Here is a 19,545-nt window from a genome sequence, read left to right as displayed (position 1 = left end):
CGCCGTGAGAGTGGCCGTCCGCAGCCTCATTAGTAATCACCACAATGAGGCACCGCTTCACACCCACCAGCCAGGCCATCCAGACCTTACAATATGATGATGTCAAGTGCTGTCCTTGCACACACTGCTCGGAGGAATGCCAGAGAGCAGAGCCGCTGGGTACCACCTAGTGAAGGTGAATGTGCACCTACCCTGACGTCAGCGGCTCCCCTGCTGGGCCAAGGCTGGAGAATTCCCCACACAAGGACCCAGGAGACACGCGCCAGGGTGTTGGTAATTACAAAACACTGGCAATGACCCACAACATGTCCACTGACGGTAAAATGGATCAGCAGATTGTGGACTAGTTACACCATAGAACACCGCTCGTGAGTGAAAATGAATGACATGCAGCTCTCCACTTGAACATGGGTCAATTTCAAAACAGTAACATGGAGTGAAAAAAAAGAAAGGCAGAAATGTATATAGAGTATGAGCACACTTATTAAAAAGTAAAAAAGTACAGGGAAAAGTAAACAACGTGCTATTTAAAGATGTATGCGTATGTGTTAACATTAAAGGGGAAAGAAAAGCAAAAATTCAGGAGAGCAGTTACTTCTGGTGAGGACAAGGGGAGAGTGGGGTGGGGGAGGGGCAGCTGGGGCTTCAGAGGGCCCATCGATGTCCTGTTAAGCTGGGTGGTGGGCACATGGGTGTTTTATCATTAGTTTAAAGGGTATGTTTATAGTATACATGTACTCTTTTCTACATACATTTTGTGATGAAAATTTGAAAATATCATTGTGCCAGATAAATGAATTGGCATTTAGGAAGTATGTCGGGAGGCAAATTTCCACCCCCCCACCGGCCCCTCCAAAATGTATCCAACTTACTATTAATCCTTGGCTTTCTTGTTTCTTTTCCTGTCTAGAGTGTTTATACGACAGAATAGCACAAGAAACTGTGGACGAAACTGAAATTGCACAGAGACTCTCCAAAGTCAACAAGTACATCTGTGAAAAAATCATGGATATCAATAAATCCTGTAAAAATGAAGAACGAAGGGAAGCAAAATACAATTTGCAATAAACTTTGGATTTTTCATAAAACCTTCTCGTTTTCCTTGCGTGGTGTGTGATTGGCGAGCGATAGTGCCGTCTGGATCAGACCGATTGTGCATGGAGGTATATGGGCAGTGAGCCAGTAGGAGTCCGGAGTCAGCGGCATGTTCTGAACTTGGACTTCCCTCTTCAAAGAAGGCACATGGATTTGCTGAGACTCAGGCAGCAACCTGGCCCCAGTGTCGTTCTCGGGATGGGGAAGACACCATCATTTTGGTGGGGGAATCCAGTGTCTCTGACTTGCCTATCACTTGACCCAGAAGTTGAACTAATATTTTTACCATTCAAGGACTTCTATCTCTGTTCCTCTATTTTGTTCTATAATAAAGCTCCATTAATTCTTTGATGTAGACAATCATTATCCTCATTTATTTAAGGATATTAAGTGTACAGTGGAGGTGACCAGTGTCCTCTGAAGGGCAGAACATCCAGGCTGAAGGAGGCAAAATTTTTAAGGGATGTGGTTGCTGATTATAGATCTGAAGGACTGTCTCGAAAGCAGATTTCTTTCTCTTAGTTCAAAGGACAGATCTGGGACCAGTCACCTTTCTCACTCGAGGTGATCAGAGATTCAGCTTCCCAGATAATTTGAGTCGATCTTTGTAAAGGGGCAGGGGGTGATGTTAGATGTGGTCCAGGGTTACCGTCAGGAAGCTGGGGGCAGGCCACCTGCTGTCAGTTTGTTTCTTTTATCTTACATCTCAGATGATCTTTCAAGTAACATAGTTTTTTATCCCATTCAGTAACTGAGTCTCAAAGGTGCCTGGTGTGCAACGTAGCAAACCACATTTGATCTTCCTGTTGATTTGCACTTTCCTTTCTGTAACACCTATGAAGTCAGCATGGTATATTGGAAATGGGAGGGGTGTGGAGCTGAGCACCTGGGTTTCAAGCCTCGCTCTCCTGCTTGCTCTGGGCTTAACCTAACCTCTTCCGTTCCATAAGAAGGAGATAATATCTACCTTGCAGAGTTGCCGTAAGGATTTATACACACACACACACAACACACACACACACACATACATACACCTTTATTGAGCCATATATATAAACATATGGCTCAATAAATGTTGGCAATCATTATTTTCTTAATTTCTGGTTAATGGCTTTTAGGCATTGGTTGGACAATGTTGGCCTGTCATTTCTCCAATGGGTTATCCACTAGACCATTAAACCATTGGTGATCTATAAGCCAAAGCTCAGGGTCACTGGAGTAAGAAAGGGAGGTGGCTGCCTCTTTGAAGAATTCTATTCTAGTAAATAAAATAATTTTTTATATTGTGAAACACTATACGCTTGCTAATAAGATGTATAGACGTGACTTTCCTTTTATGTATTTTTCCAGCTCTCCCCAAACTAGCAGTGTGGTCTTGGACCAATCACTTAACTTCTCACCATCCTTATCAGTATAATGAGGAAAATAATGCCTATGGCACAGGCTGTATGGATAATTAAATAATGGCAGCAACAACAGATACTTAATATGTGCTAGGGCTTTTCTATGTGTTTAACATAGGTTAGTTCATTTCATGAGGTCAGTTAGGTTAGTGTCAGTAGTGCTCAATAAATTCTTGTTGTTAAGATATGTTCCTTTTAATGGTGTGGGGCAGCTTGGGCCTGAGTGGTATGGAAGGCATGAGAAACAGAAAAAGTCTGCATCATACTGGAGCTCATCTCTGTACTCCCTGAGCATGGCAAATATGTGAAAGTGCTTTGTGTAATATATGGTGCATATATTAGGGATAGAACGGGGTTATGAAAGATGTTGGGATCTGAGTTCAAATCCTGCCTTTATCACTTCTGGGAAGGTTCCCTGGCCTCTCTGGGGCTTTCTTCTTCTACAGTGGAAACAATGATCCATAGCTCAGAGCTGTTGTGGAGAGGAATCCGGGTGATACCTGGAGAAAGGGCCCTGTAAGTCTGGAAAAGCCATATATATGTTAGTTATCCTTAGCTTATAAGGCAGAATAAAGTCAGAGTGGGTATGACAATGGAGGGCCTAAAAGCTGATTCTGGTGGGGAATCAGGATGTTTCCCACACTAGTTAGACTGAGAGGTTTTTGAGCACCTGCTGTGTACCGGGTGCCCTCTTACTATTATATGAGGGCAAGGCCATCGTTATTATGCCCACACACACAAGGAAATGGGCTCAGAAAAGGCTAAATAACTTCTTGGCCAAGGTCCCAGAGTTGTCAGCATTGCAGCAGGGTCAGAATTCAAGTCTGTGCAAAATCTGCCCTTTTAGCTCTTCCCAGAAAAAGGACTGGGATATTACAGACTAGACTGAGAATCTAGCCATGTAATCTCAGAGTATGTTAAGGAGAGACCCGACCTAAGTAATCAGCCAATGGGAATCACTCTCATTAATTGAAGCCATTTGGAGGGACTAGGAATAATAGTACTACTTATAAGGATTCACAGTTTTACTACATTCAGATACATTCAAGTGCATTTTGTGTTAGAAGAGTTTCTTAAACCTGCCCAATCTTAAGACTGTGCTGAGGTGCCTGAAATAGATTCCTGGGCTTTGACTTAGCCTTATTCAGTAGGTCTGAGATAGAGCCGGGAATGTGTATTTTAACAATAGCACCACTTTTGGATAATACCAACCTACTAGAAGTCCTGCTTTAATGAAGAAACAAGAGTGTTTCTGAACTAAAGAAGACCTGCTCCTTCTAAAGTGCCTGAGGATATCTGAAATTGAGAATAAAGTTTTTCTTAAATAGCTGAGAATCTGCCCTAAAACCTTGTTTAGAGTTACTCTTCCAGGCTCACCAAATGCTGCTAAGTCAGACACAATGCCAAAGCTGGCTTCAGTCTAGGCAGCCGTGATTTTCCCCTCCCTGTTACCCTTCGATTCTTCCTTCCCAGCCCTTCCCTTTGGTGCCAGCGAGCTGTGTGGGAGAGAACGGGCAATAGTGACTGATGCGGCGGGGCCTGTACCCAGGAGTTTGGGCACTGCCTTCAGAGCCCTGGCACCAAGTCCTCCATGCCGGATGTGACGCAAAGACGTGGCTTGTTTTTATTTTCTGGCTGAGGAAAGTGTGTTGGTGACTGTTATGTGCCCAGGGGTTTCTTGGCTGTATTTCTTAATTTGCCCTTTTTTTTTTTTTTTTTTTGTAATTATAAAGGAAAAACACTTTGCAGAAATTTTTGGAAAATAGAGAAAACATTCCAATCCCACAACTGCAAGCATTGTGATATACCTCTCCTAGTCTTTTCCTCAAGGGTGCAAATATATCTCACATGCCTGTGATCATAGCATACGACACGTTTGTATCCTTCCCTTCCATTTAGCACGGTTTCCTGTTGCTCTGTGAAACCCATAGCCATCAGTTCTAACATCCACCCAGTGGACGGACATCGAGCCACAGTCTGGTAAACAATCATCCAGCTGGGCGCTGACCCTCAGGGCTGCCAGTTCTGCGCAGGTGGTGCAGTGAGCTTGAGTTTAGAAGGTCATTGCATTCTAGTCCAATTCCCAACTCTAGCACCTACTACCTCACTTAGGGTGAGTTCCTTTATCTTTCTGAGCACCAGCCTCTTCACCTGCAAAACAGAGAAAATAGTATCTAGTTATGGGGGACTGAGAATGGGTAAATGGCTGCCAATGTTAATGTTGGCATTCCTGTCCTCCCCTCCCCTCCCTTACTCCCCCCTCTTCTCTCTGTGCCAATTCAGTGTTCACCCAAATGTGCTCTGACCTGCTCTGACCTTGACTTTCATACCTGCCTTTGGTTCTCCAGACACCTTATGCTCATTGCTCAGCACCCAGCACTCATGGGCTTTGCCTGCGCACAGGCCTCGGTCCCCACCATCTGCCACCCAGCTGGCCCATTTTTCCTTCCTCGAATTTTTAGGTTGTTGATGAATGTTTTTTCTGTGCCGTTATTTACCTTTATATTTTTTATCATTTTCTTGGAGTCATTTTATCTAGTTCAAAAGGAATGACATATTTAACATTGTTGATGCACATCATGATTTAAATTATTTTTCCAACTTAAGTGAAAACCAGTACCTCATTATATATGCTTTTTTATTATTTCCAAGACTACACATCTCTCTGGAGTTTGGTTTCTTGGTAACAGAAAACACTAGCTTAATCTATAAGCATTTCCAGTAGAATCCATTTCATTTTCCATGTTTAGTTTTCTCTTGACCAATGTGTTTACTCAGGGCATATGATTCTTACTTTTATATCTGCAAATACACATACCTACAGATATCGTTGTTGTTACTTCTTTTGAAAGAATTGATTAGTTTCTCCCAAGCAGCTTCATAGGCTCATGCAAGCTAAGGGTCAACAGCCAACTTCCAGGTCCTCTGCCCAGATCGCCTCTCCACTGGCAGCAATGCCTTGTCAGAACTCCAGGCATGCGAATTCATCTTCCTACCCAGGAGTCCCCCAGTGTCTGTCATTACTAAGATGTTCTCTTGTTGAGCTAAAAATTCACTTCCCCAAGACTTCTTGGTTCACTCAGACTCTTTCCCCTGAAATCACACAAAATGCTTCTACTTAGAGCTCTTTGCAGAGTTGAAGGTGACAATCATGACTCTTCACTGACTGATAAGTAGCTCGAATTCTGTCCACCATTTCTCACGTGAGGGATGCTGCCCAGGAAAGAGTGGAGACTCTGAATTTAGACAGCTCTGTGTTTCAGCGGTGATGGCCACTTTCTAATGTGTGACCTTGGACAAGTTCTTAGCCTCTCAGCTTTATTTTTCTCATTTAAAAAATGGGAATATATTACTTCCTCAGAGTGTTGCATCGAGAGCTATAGAAGATAATGTGAGTAGGGCACCTGGCCATTCAATATGTTTTCATTCCCTAATCCTAAGATTCTGACTATCCTGGTTGCTCTTTTATAGCTGTGTCTCTAAAAGGTGGAGTTCAGGACTGGATGCTACTCTAGGAAGGGCCTGATCAGCATTCATTAGAGCAGATTACCTTGTACTCCTGGGCGGCATATCTCTATTAATGTGGTTTAGCCTTGAATTAGCATCTTTGGTGGTAGAATTGTCTCATGTTGAGTTTCTGGTCATCCGAGCTCAAAGGCCTCATATCGAGCTGGTGGTCCTTGCTCCCTCTTTTTGGCTAGTAATACTTGTCCCTTTAGCTTTAGTTCTCTGTGTTTTAAGAAAATGAGCATAGAAATTGCAGCCAGAGAAATTCACACCAAATTAAAATCCTGGCTTCACTGTTTATTTTTTATTAGAGGAGAGGAAACAATCTGCAGCCCCAGTCACCTTGTCTATTACGCAGCGTTATGGTAACCTACTGGCCGACCTCTGAGCCGGACCTGCAGCCCCCACCATCCCCAGTCCGGGCTGCAGGAAGTGTGTTTCTGTGTTCCCTTTTTCCTTCGCTTGTTCATGCTAACAGCTCTTCATACCCCTTCACACCTCAATTGTGTGTTCTTACATATATTTCTTAAATGAAATACAGAACTTTGCATTTAACGCTGTCCCATTTCATCTTATTGGTTTCAGCCCAACATTCCAGCTGGTTGAGATCTTCTTTTCCATTTGTGTTTAAAATATAAAACAAAATTTGAGGAAAGCCATAAAAAAGAAAACTCAGCCATAATTCTAAAAGCCAAGCCTGATTGCATAGTCCCTCCTGGGAGCCCCTCCTGGCTCTCCAGGGGTCTGTCCCCTACTCCTTTGTTCAGGGCAGCTGGCCAGCCTTCCCGGTCATGCTCGTCCCTTCAACATCACAGGGCAAACATTTGCCCCTCTGCGGCCTGATGTATGTAACTACCACTTTAATGCCCACCCCAGCAGGGGGCCATGATTACCTTCTTATCTCTTTACTATATGTTTTGTTTTCTCTAGTTTCTTGCTATTAGAGATCATGATGACATGAACCTTTATGGCTATTTGTCTCTTAGAGACTATCCTCAGTGGTGAGCTAATTGGGTTAAAGGGCAAGAACATTTTTAGAGCCCTTTACATGTATTGTTATATTCTGTTCCAAAAAGTTCATTCATGTCTCAAGCAGGGTAGACGTGCCTGCGCCGTTTCCCCACTACATCGCCAGTATTTGGAATTTTTAAAGAAGTTTGGCAAATTAACTTTCGATGCAGGTGTACTTTTTCAACTTCTCCCCGTGTGAATTGCCTGTGTAGACATTTGGGTATTTGAGATCCTTATGGAATTTTATATTACGACATATCCTTCCTTGCAGCTTTATAGTCTATAAATATGGTCTTTTGTGTCTTTACCAACCAAGTTATTGATCATAATGTTTAGTTCAGTGAAAAGGAAAGAGCCATGGGGTCATTCACTGAAGACCCCACTTCTGCTCACTAGTTGGCCTTCTCTGAGCTGCATGATTCTAGGAGCTGGGACCCCTCCCTCTATGTGCGATCAGGGAAGGGCTCTGAGACATGGCATCTGAGCTTATGCCTGAATGATAAGAGGGGCTGTGGGGTGCTCATTTGTCTGTCGGTCTGTTCCCGGCTCCCCCTCATTCCTCTTAAACATGCAACGTGTCTCTCTCGTGCCCAGCACTCTAACAGGCACTGCTGGGCAGGTCCGACCAGGGAGTCCCACCTCCATGTAGCTCCAAACCCTGTGCTCTTTCCACCACTCCAGAATACACTCTTCCAGCCACGTCTGATCTGGTACTACCCCATGCCAGTCACTGGTTTAAGTGCCGAGACACATCAGTAAAGGAAAACACAAAGAACTTAAACCTAGTGGGGGTAGAATGGGGTGGGGAGGAAGATAAACAGGAAGCATAATAATTAAGAAGATAGTAGAAAAAAAGAAAAAGCAGAGCTGGGTAAGACAGGTTGAGTGTGTAGGCAGAAGACTGACTTATTAACGGAATTCTTCATGAAGAAGATTCTATCTGAGCAAAGACCAGAAGGCAGCAAGGAAGTCAGCCTGGGATTGGGAGCCCCACCAGAGGCGCCCCGTCACAGGACCTGGAGGTGTCCGAGGAGTGTGGGAGGTAGGGCAGGGGGAGTGCGGAGAGGGATGAAGAAGGAGTTCATTTAACCGGTACTTTAAAACACTTGTGTTAACACAAGTAAGGATAGATTATAGCATAGAGGAAGCATTTTCATGAAGATTAAAAAATTGATACTCACAGGAGGTGGGGGTGAAGGGCTGCTCCTGCCTGCAGCCTCCCCCCAAACCCCCGTCCCTACAGAGGCCCCTAGAGGTCCTTCGGGGAAGAGCCTGCTGAGCCCAGGCCACAGACCAACCAATGGGGCTCTGAGTCAGGCTGTGCTGGGCCTGAATCCAACCTCAGTCTCTTTCCCAGTATTCACACCCTTCCCTGGGCTTCCAGTTCCTCATCAGATAATGGAGGACAGTTTCTCACCTTGTAGTGCTGGGAGGAAAATATGAAGCATAGTAAAAGGCCAACCGGGGAGGTGCTCAGTTCCTGGCATCTTGACTCCATGCAAACTCCTTCCTTTCACTGGTGCAACCCTTTTATCAGACATGCTGATACCAACCCTGGGCACCCTGACCAGCTCAGGGGCCTTGTGATGTCCCTCTCAGCCCCCTTTCCCTCCTCTGCAGTACTGCATCAATAACACCACATCTGAGGGTTTCCTCGGAGAAGTTGGCGAAATTCCAAGGGAAAAAAATGTATAAACAAGGCGCCTGGCCTGGAATAGGTCCCGGTCAAATCCAAGTCCTTTCACTAGGGTCCCTGGCAGGGTGTGCACCTGTCCTGACCTCACAGGGGCAGCCCCACCCCTACCTTTGCAGATTAACATTTAAGGAGTCGTAACGGAGGATTGTCTGCATTATAGACCACAGGTACTCACCCTGTCTCTTCCAGCTGAACTGCTGGTCTGATCTGAGTCCAGTGGTTTCTAAAAAGATAATAAAATGGGTGCTCCCAGCATGGTGGCCTCGATTTGGCAGATTAGGTGCTCAATAAATGTTTATTGAATGAATGGATGAATGAATGAATGAAAATGGCTTTATTACTGAAAAGACTTTCACAGATATTACTTCCTGTGATCTCTCAGCATTTCTATGATGTTTTTGTTCTGAAAAGAAGGAAACAGGCTATAATGAAGGGTAATCGATAGTTCCCAAGTCACATAGCAAAAGGATGAAACTTAATCCCAAATCCCTGAGGCAAAATCCAGGGCTCTTTTCTCTGTACCAGTGGCTCTAAGACATTAGCCTGCACCAGAGTCACCTGATCCAGCAGGGCTGGTGTGACGCTCACAAACTTACGTTTTCAAATTGTTCTCGGGTGATGCCGATGCTGCTGCTCTGGGGACCATTTCGGGTACCACAGTTCTAAACAGCACTGCTGTTCCATGTTGTAGTTATGGCAAGCGGCATATAATTATGTCTCGGTGATTCCAGACTCACGGGTCATGACCCGCAGAAGCTGGGGGTAGGAAGGAAGAAGGGTGGACAGGGTGCCGGCTCCCCAAAGCCAGCTCTGCAGCCAAATGTTGTGTGACTTTGGAGGTGAGTCCCACCACTTTGGGACGCCCTTTTCCATGTGTAAAATGGGGTTGGCCGTCTGCCTCCTGGGGATGGTGTTAGATTGGTTGAGATAATGGAAGAGGGAATATTTCAAGTAAATTTTAAAATCTCAGGAATCATTTGGGTGAAGCATCCTGTTTATCATTTTCTGTGCCTATTTCCAGTGTCCAGGACATGAAGGAGAAGGAAGATCAGACCCCCCCACCTCCTCTCTCTGCACCAACACCCACCCACCCAGAATTATTGATAAGTACCTATACTGAGTTGTCAATTTTTTCTCTCCGTTCTTATATTGGAATAATTCACAAATTCTATCATAATTACATATGCCATCCACTTTAGCACTTTGGTTCCTGTTTAGTCCACTGCTTTGTTCTCAGAACCTGGCATACAGTGTGTGCTCATTTTTAAACATTTGAATGAATAAATGACAGAAGTCAAAGACTCATTAGGAGGCTGCCGCCGCAATCGTAGGACCCCAATGATGAAGGGAGAGGAATGGAACGGAGATGCCCTGGGGTCCCTGTGGCTGAATCACAGTGCTGGGAAGACAGCTCTGTCCCTTAGGTAGCCCCTAAGGGGGTTCCTGATCAGACCAGTGGAGTTTGGAGAGGAGGGAGGTAATAAATGCCCCCAACCTGGGCCACTCCCACCAAGATTGTTCTGTGGGAAGTATCTGCCCAAGGGACTCTCCTCACACCCTGGATGGGCACCTAAAATTTACCCAGAAACGTTTAACAGACCCAGACTGCCAACAATCACACCAGAGCCCCTACCCTAGACTCTCGCAGCAGCCATCAGAGAAGCGGCACAGGGAACAAAGCCCAAGGTGGCTTTTCCTATGGCCTCGTCCCTGGTTCCTTACCACCAGTTCCTCAGCCGTCCTCACTCGTGGGTTCCTGCCGCCCTGCTGAGAGCGCAGCAGGAATGGCAATGCCACGCTTGGATCGCTCTGGAGGTTTTAGGGTGTTGATTGAAGTGATCATAGGGGCTGTGGGTGTCTGTTCACACCATACCCTGACCCCACCCTTACCTATGCCTTACCCTGCGCACACTGGGAAAACAGTGAGTCCATCAAAATGGTTTTCTGAAATCAACTGTGTTGGCACAGTTATAAATCCCCTTGTGCCACTCGGTGGGTGTCCACGGATGGCCCCTTCCCCTGCCGTAGGCGGCACTGGACAGTGAGGAGCACCCCCAAGACTGAAACACTCACCCACTTCTCCTGCCTCTCCCAAGGCTCCTGCTGCTGCCTCTACCTTGGCTCCTCAGACCTTCCCACTCCAGGCCTTAGCACGTCCTGGCCCCTCTCCCGGGTCATTAACTATGGAAAATGTGTGCTCCTCAGGCTTGAAGACTCAGCTCGAATACCATTTCCTCTAAGGGCCTGTTTCCACGTCTTCCTGGAAGGACCCCTTCTTCCTTTAGTTTCCCAAATCTCCTCCTCGTCCCTCCGAGCCCCAGCGTTGCTGTGTCTTTACACTCAGAGCACCGAGCTGTAATGTCTGTTTAGTTGTCTCCTTCCTGGGGCCGTTAGCAAACTGGGGCCAGACTGTGTAAATGCATCTGCATACCCATTATATCTTCCCTCTTTGCCAAGCCCCTACTGTGTGCTAGGTGCAGGAGGAGTAGATATGGACATTATTTATAAGTTAACAGATATTCATTAAACACTTACTATGTACTAGGCACTCTACGTAATTTTATTTCTCATACAATGCTGCAAAGCAGATTACTGTTCCCATTCCCAGTTCACAGACAAGGAGCCTGACCTAAAGACGTTGAGTAACCTACCCCAGAGGGTACAGCCGTCATGGGGAGTAGCCAGCACTGGCACCAAAGCCTCAGTGGCCCCAGGCTGTAAGCTACTGTAGGTCTCTCCTTGACGCAGGTGCTTCTTCTGGCTGAATCTTCCCTGCCGTCTCCTCTCACTGAGACCTTGTACTTCTATGCCCTCCTCCTCAGGGAGGTCTGCAGTGCCTGCTGCCAGACTGGGTTGGGAACTCCTCCCCCTGCTTCAGAGCACCCTCTCCTGGCCTCAGCTGCTCTCCTTAGCCTGTATTGTCATTGTGTGCCATCCTTTTCACTGACCTGTGAGCCCCTCTGGCGGGGCCACTGTGTGTTCTTCTCCGAGTTCTGGGCCCAGCTCAGAGCCTGGCACTGATGACATGGAGCTCTCCCTAGAATCCTGGGCCCGGTGACCCAGGATTGTGGGAAACTGGGTACAGAAGCAGGTCTTTCTGCCTGGATCTTTAAGACCTTGAGGAATCAAGAAAGTCCTTCATGAGGGTGTCATGAGACCTTCCTGATCTTGCTCCCCAGGATAGGCCATCACCAGACAAGCAAGGAGGAAAAGAGTTGGCAGTGGTTAAGTTTGAGGAATCTGACCTCGCACTACCTGAGTCTGCCTCTGGGCTCCCTGCTTCCCAGCTCTGTGACCTTGGGCAAGTGATTTCATTGGTCTAGAGCTCTATTTCCTCCTCCATAAAATGTAGGCCTCGGGTTCCTGTGTGTATTAAGTTAATTTCTATAAATCATGTAGAACTATATCTGACACGTGGTAAACACTGCATAAATGTTTATTGTCATTGTGAGCAGGGGGCATGGAAGAGGGTTGATGTTTCAAGGAGTAGAGGTGAAGTTGGTCTTGGGAAAAGAGATTGGCGAGGTAGGCGAGGGCGGGATCAGGCAGGGCATGGTCCCAGGCTGAGGGGCTGGACTCCAAAGACCATGGGAGCTGCTGAAAGATCATGTTGGCATCAGTGTGCTGGGTGGTTTTGGAAATAACCTGGGTATGAGAGATGATGAGTGACAGGTGCCCGCTTACCTTCCTCTAAGCATTGGCATGGCCATGTGGGAACCAGGCTATGGATACCATAGTGGCGCGGCCCAGATGGGGAGTGCTCAGGGCAACTGTGTCTGGAGCAGCGGCTCTGTCCTGCAGCTCCATTCCCTGGGCCCACCCTGTGCAGGTGCGCGGAGGTGGACTCAGCCCACGCGGGGGGGGGGGGGGGGGGCGGCAGAGACAGGGTGAGATGGAATATGAGGGAGATGGGGGCAGATTACAGGCTGGGTGTGTCTCTGGGTCAGGTCTTCCCTGAGCATTTCCCCAAGGCCAAGGAAATAGCGTGATGCAGAGTCAGAGAGTCTGGGTTTGAAACTTTCCTGCACCGCTTTTCAGAAGCATGGCCTCAGACTCATCAGCCATGTAGCAGGAATAACCTTGTTGATGTTTAGGGCTGTTGCATACAGCATGCACACGGCAGGCACAAGGCAGTGCTCACTAACAGACACACCCACCCTGGCTGTCTGATAGAAGCAGGAGTGCCAGCACTCAGCCAGGAGCAACCTGCTGCACCTGTGCGGGACTTTGGCCCTGTCACGTCCTTTCTAGAGCTTCGGTTTTCTGTTATAACACATCGGTGACTGCCCCTGCTCCCTGACTTCTGCAAGCTGGCGTGGCCCTCACGGCGCCGTCATGGCCACGGCAGGATTTGGAGACCACAAGGCACCCCAGGTGGGGAGGTGGGTCCCTACAGGCCACCTGCTCCCCATGCCCCTCCCTCCCATGAGGGAGCCGATTTCAGCCTCTGATACTGGCGGGAAGTCCCTGGCCCTGGATATGAAAAATAAGAGCCACTACTGAGAAGCTATCATTGCAGGCAGAAGGAGGAAGACTGGAGTTCTTCATTCTAATGGCTCTTTAAATTATTTTTATTTTGCTGACTTGTGCACTTTTCTGAGCTAAGGAGCTTGCTTCAGGGAGGTGGTTATAGGCCACTTAAGCAGAAAGTCTCATTGGCTTCAATCTCCTGAAGGAGGAAGAGATTTAACCCTTTGTAGCCCAGTCTGCTGTTGCCTTCCCCAGGGCCAAGGAGGGCAGATGGGCTTTGCAGGGTGGGCTGCTCTTTGGGGAGCCTGGTCCAAGGCCAAGTCCTCCCTCCCAGATGTTCAGTGTTGACCAATCAAAGGCACAGATGGAAGAGAAACCACAGCCAGATTGGGAGGTGGGATAGGCTCCCCTGAGTTTTAATTTATGCTTATAAGGTAGCTTGTTTTCTTTCCTGCCCTTTTTATTTCACTTGTTTTCTGTTTCTCTAGTTTTTAAGATTGAGCTCTTTGTCCAGACTTCTTTATGCAGAGTGAGAGGGGCAGTCAACTGGTGATGCTGCTGCGTCCCCCGCACCCTCTCCGCTGCTCAGGATCAGGGAATCTTTCCATCAGCCTTGGTGCTTCCCTTCAGTCTGTCAGAGTCCACACTGAAGACTTCATGCATTTAATCATCACAGCAAGAGGTTTTAGGAGTCAGTGTTAGCATTTTTTTATTTCTTCTGATGAGGACACTGCAGCCCAGAGGGGTTAGATTGTTTTTGCACAGGTTCACACAGCTAATAAGTGGGAAGGTCAAGGTTCAAGTCCAGGCCCCTCTGAGACCCAGCCCACTGTTCCTTTATCCCAGTCTCAGGGCCTTCTAGTCATCAGCACTGACTGAAACCAGGTGGGTGCCAGACTCTGCACTGTGTGACAAAGTCAGAGGAGTACTCCTCGTCCCTGGACGGAGTCTAGCCATGTTCAAGGTTCACATTCATGTACAAGGTTCCCTTGTAAAGCACCGTGGGATGGTAGGAAGGGGGAAGCAAATGTCCAACAACAGGATGACTATGGATGTGCTTACCCACACACACATGCACGCACGTGCACACACACTGACTTCATAGCGTGGAAAGATAAAAAAAGACCTGAAGCATGGGCATCAGCATAAATAAGTCTCAAAGGTTTAATATTGAGTCAAAAAAAGCCAGTGGTGGGATAAAACTTAGAGTGTGAGACTGTGTGTGTGAAATCCTAAAATATGGAAAACAGGGCTGTAGATTGAGGACATATGTGGAGAGGGGCAAAGTCTGAAAACTTGGGCAGCAGGATTCCCCCCCAGCTTTGGGAGAGTCCTTATCAGGGGCAGGATGGGGAAGAGTATGAAACAGACTTCTGTAAATTTTTAACTATTTAAAACAAACAAACAATAAGGTCTGAAGGAAAAGCAGAAAGCGAAAATGTTCCGATACACTATGACTGGGGGGTAACGGGTGGTGGGGTTCCACGTGCCTGAAATGCACACCTGGGCTTGCAGCTCAGTCACGTGGGGTTGGCATGAACCCCTGCCCCACAGGCTCCTGGGAGGATTCAGGGAGAAAGCGACCAAAGGCTGTAAAATGTAGGAATGTAAACTGGTGCCACACACTCCTCTGCTGTTTTCCTGTCTGTCTTCCCGACTAGATTGTGACTTCTCAAGTGCCGGGACCGTTCTGAAATCATCTCTTGACCCACAGTCAAAGCTCAGGAGATACTGGGGTCTCTGGGCCAGAACTCCGGATCTAACAAGACTTGCCATCAATCAGCCCCTTTGCCCTAACCCTTCCATCACCTTTGCTTCCGGGGACTATTTGGGTTAAGGGAGAAAACAGCTTTTCTCCGGTATCCATCCCTGTAAACTCATGAAATTGATTGTTCATTATAGCATCAGATCCTTAAGGAGAGACAGATCAAGAGGAAGCTTGTCCTGAGTCCCATGAGCATAATGAAGGTGTCATAGTAAGAACCTGCCTCTCCCTCACCCTCCCTCCCACCCAAAAGCTTCCCTGCTGAGCTATGCAGTCTGGGCTGGGGGCACAGGCAGTGCAAGTGACCCAATTTGTGAATGACTCCCCTGAACCAATTCCCAGAAAGCCCTTTCTTGTTCCTCTGTGGACCTATCAGGTAGTCGTCACCATTCCTGTGATGAAGATGAAGATGCTGAGGCTGGAACAGTAATGAGGGGCACAGTCGGAATTCAAATCCAAGTCTGGTGAATCCCCAAACCTGTGCTCTTCTCTGCAAACCAATGTGTCTCCACAGACTTGGAAGGCAGAGCTGTCCCTGCAGAATCCACGTATGGCGAGAAGATGCATTCTGCTCCCATAATTCAGTTAACAGACGGGAGGCTGAGGCCGGGACTGGAGTGGGATAATCACGCTTCAGAGCTGACTAGGGTGTCTGCCACTCCAAGTTCGCTTTGTATTTTGAATATGTCGTCTCTAATTAGACTTGGCCTTAATTGCAAGATTTCCATATGCCCGTGACTGCTGGGCACTGTGTCTGGGGATAAACATGTCCATCAAGTGAGAAGCAAACTGTGGCTGCAGCCTTGGCCCCGCCATCCCGTTCGCTTGTCCCACCACATTTCCTCCGATGACACAGCTAAGCCCCCCTGTGAAGGTGCTCCGGGGCCCACATTTTAATCAAAAGTGTACCTGCCTCTAGGGAAAAAGAGTAGGGCACAGCTCAGAAGTGATTACATTTCACAACCAAAAGACCAGGAGAAGTCTATTTTGCAAGGCACAATTTCACTACATATTTATTTATTTCATCAGGGGGCCGCATTCTATATGCTGTATGGGGAAACTACTAAAAATGCCATTTATTTCAACAGCAGCAATAAGGGAAAGACAGCCCTTTCTTTGCCCCTCCCCACTGTGTTAAAGGCGTTTGAGGTTATTAAATTGCTCTTGAGCAGAGGAATGCCTCTCTCCAAACTGACTCTGAAGTATTTCAATAAAATGACCTCAAATGTTTATTCACTCAGCAAATACTCACCCAAAGCCATTCTGGGCCCGGTGCTGTGCTAGCACGGTTAGAGAGGGGGCCGCAGAGACCCCCCCTGCCTTTCAGGAGCTCACAGGCCGTGGGGCTGGGGAGGAGACAGTCATCCCAGGGCAAAGCACAGGCCTGGCCCCCAGGAGCAGTTTTTGTTCAAGGAATGAATGAATGAATGAATGAATGAACGAATGAGCAGGTAGAGATGGAAAGACTGACTGCTACAGTATTACAGAGCTGGTAATGAAACTATGGCACATGCTGCAGAGACATAAAAGGATTGGCTGACCTTGCATGTCCTCCAGGAGGTGACTGTGGAGCCCATGCTCAGGTGAGAAGAGGACCAGGAAGTGCTAGTCCTCCTCTGCTGCCTTATGTTCTCCTGTTCTGATATATTTGTTTGAATATTGTCTTAACCTCCACCACCAGCTAAAATGCACGTTTCATAAGCGCGATGACTAGCAGAGTGCTGAGCATATACTAGGGGCTCACTAGCTGGATACATGGTTGGGAAAGTAAGTGGGTGAGGGGCTAAAAATTCAGTGATTTCTCGGTAAGACGTTCGGTTTGGAGTATGGACAAGGTGTTAAGAGACAAGGATGTGAGAGGTTGGGGCCAGGTCCCCAGCATGCAGGCCTCCTGGGCCCAGTTAACAAGCTGGACTCTGCTGTGAGGTGGCAACAGGGAGTCACTGAGGAATGTCGCACCAGGCGTGACATGGTCAGACTGGTGTTTCCGAAGAACCATGCTGGTGGAATTGTAGATACAAATGGGAGGGGGCGAAACTGGAATTAGGAAAATAGCCATGAGGCCAGTTGCATGGTCCCTGCAAGAAATGTGGAGATCAGAGCAGAGCAGGGATTGTGGAAATGAAGGGGTGGGCGGGGCAAGTCCAAGTAGGAATATATGTATCTAAGGTAAAGCCACCGTGACGTGCTGATTAGAGGGGGAGAGGGGCACTTGGCCATGATGCCCCTATTTATGGCTTGGCTAAGCAGGTGAGTGGTGATGTCATTCAATGGGAGGGGACTAGGGCACTGTGACATGTGTTCTAATGGAAATCCTTGGCTGAACATGAATCATTTTGCTTAAATACAACATCCAAATGTGGGTCTCATATATTGGGGACCCTGTTGAGCCCTAGAAATGCAGTTGGCAGGATTGTCTTTTGATCAAACAAGACGGGCGATGGCCTATCGAGTGAGGAGCCACCTAGAAACTGCCCGTCTCTACCTACTGCTCCTGCCAAGGTGTCCCGCTCTGGTCCCTCCTTCCCTTCAAGGTAGATGTGCAGTAATGAAATAAGCACAGGAAACAGACACGAGCCCTGCCTCCACTATGAACAAGCCTGCAGCTGGGACGGTCAGTCTAACCGACAGTGAATGGGAGCGATGACACCATCTGGCTTGCAGCGCTGTAGGGAAGAGCCAGCTGCTGCAGGGATGCGAGCGGGCTCCATAGACAGAGAGGACCGTTAAGTTGGAAGAATGCAGGCCATGCCACAGAGGAGAGGGGTGGCAGGCAGGCCAAGACCAGAGCTAAGTGCTGCTGCAGAGGCAGAGGAGGGAGCAGCACCGGGCTCAGCCTCTCCCTCGGGTTCTTTCAGAGGCCTGAGGTCAGCCAAGCTGCAGCTGACACCAAGGGTCCTTCCAGTGTCCACCCCACCCAGGCCCTGCCTCAGCCCTCCAGGGAGGACAGGGTCTCCTGCCCACAGAGGACTGTTGGGGCTTATTCCTTGGACAGACTTGCTCCCAGAGCAGCTCACCCTGCCCCTCATCTGTGACCCCTGCAGCCTCTCCTCTCCAGGCACCCTAGGCTGCTCCGACTTCCCCTCTGCTGACCCACCCACCCACCCCTGACCCACACCCCTGGCCACCTACTCATCCCGTCATGAGCAGACCTGCACAGCCCGGCTGCTCTGCAGAACGTCCTTCCATAGCCATCCTGTCTGAAACCTGGCTGTCCCGTGAAGAGGGCGCTGCCCCCTTGCACTCAGCCACCTCTCTTGTCTGGCCACTTCTCACCTCCAATGCCAACGGTTCCAGCCCTGGGCTGGTCTGAGTGCGCCTTTTATGGGTTGCCGTCTCCCAGGGCACTGACCACATTTGGTGAATTCTGTTTGTTTCTGCATCCGTCCCACCCACCATACCAAGGACTCCTCAAGGACAGTGACTATGTCTTGCTCATCCCATGTCCCATGCCCAGCTGGGTAGCACTGCATGTCCCTGGCACCAGTCAGGGGGCTGAGGACCCCTATCTGGTGGAGATTGGATGCTTGGTTTCACTTTCTCCAAAGTGAGGGGACATTTCGCCCTGAAAGTGACCCGCTGTTCTTAGCCAGCCAGGGACGCTTGGGCCAGGCTGCAGGAAGGACTGTTTCGCGGGGTTTCCCGGGCAGCGTTGTCTCCAGGGGCCACCATCTTAGCGTCTCTTGTGTGCCCTCCTGTTTTAACCCCATTCACAGGGACCACAGCCATGTAATTGGATTGAGCAGACACTGACAAGGTCAATTTGACAATTTCATTAATCTTATATTAAACACAGGCCCTGAGCTCCAGCCAGGCTCGTCTGTGTACTGGCCCCAAGACGTGCCTGGCATATTCCCAGCTCACTTGACTCCTCCAGGCCCAATGCGACTGTCCCAGCGATGCCAGCAGGTGCTGGGTGCTTCCCAGTGCCAGGCCTGGTGCTGAGCAAGCCCCTTAACCATGCAGACCTGCCCCTGGGGCCCTTAGAACAGAGCTTGGCCTGTGTTTAGTCTCTGCATTATTATTATTACTGTCACTACTACTATTATTAGTAACTTACAACATCCTCAAGGGTAGGAATTAAAACCTCATTTTACTAAGGCAGAAACAGTCCCAGGAAAGGCAAATGGCATGCTCGGGAGCTAACTCATGGGACAAAGATAAGCAAGCAGTGGTAGGTCCCGAGAGCCTGCGCCCCTGCCTCCCGGGGTCCGCTTTCGGACTGAAGGCAATGACAGATTTGGGTGACCCCACTGTGCCTGGCACATACTCAGCCCAGGCTTATGGGATAGAAGCAGGAAGAAATGAGTATGGAAAGCTTACACAAGCCAAAGCTTACTTTAGAACCTCAGGGAAGGGGGTGGTCACCTTCCTGGGGGAGAAGGGACCTTGCGGTGGCCTGGAGGTCTTAGGACTCGGAGAGGAGTGGGGAGATGGAAGAGGGGGTCGCACAGTTGGAGGCTGGGGTAGATGTGCCAGAGAGGGAGGTGACCCAGGAAGATGAGGCTGGGGCCACGTCCCAAGGGCTATGAGGAGCCACAGAAAGGGCCCCAGCAAGGGTCTCATGACCCAATTTGCATTTTAGAACCTTCACTATG

At 48.4% G+C, this 19,545-nt stretch overlaps 2 protein-coding genes across 2 annotated transcripts in view; both read left to right on the top strand.

Annotated features, from left to right (window-relative positions):
* The window catches only part of BEND5 (BEN domain containing 5), a 48,544-nt gene extending 47,097 nt beyond the window's left edge, over positions 1–1,447 (top strand). Inside the window, exon 6 of the mRNA XM_090269427.1 lies at positions 911–1,447. Within this exon, the coding sequence (XP_090125553.1) occupies positions 911–1,068 (158 nt within the window). The 3' untranslated portion in view covers positions 1,069–1,447. The remainder of the gene's footprint in view (positions 1–910) is intronic.
* The window catches only part of AGBL4 (AGBL carboxypeptidase 4), a 1,058,495-nt gene that overhangs the window by 875,855 nt on the left and 163,095 nt on the right, over positions 1–19,545 (top strand). The gene's annotated exons all lie outside the window — the stretch shown is intronic.

The sequence above is a fragment of the Furipterus horrens genome, unplaced genomic scaffold, assembly GCF_987537825.1.
Source record: "Furipterus horrens unplaced genomic scaffold, mFurHor1.1.pri manual_scaffold_3, whole genome shotgun sequence".
Taxonomy (NCBI): Eukaryota; Metazoa; Chordata; class Mammalia; order Chiroptera; family Furipteridae; genus Furipterus; species Furipterus horrens.
The sequence above is the reverse complement of the archived record's forward strand: the minus strand, read 5'-3'. Positions and strand labels throughout refer to the sequence as shown.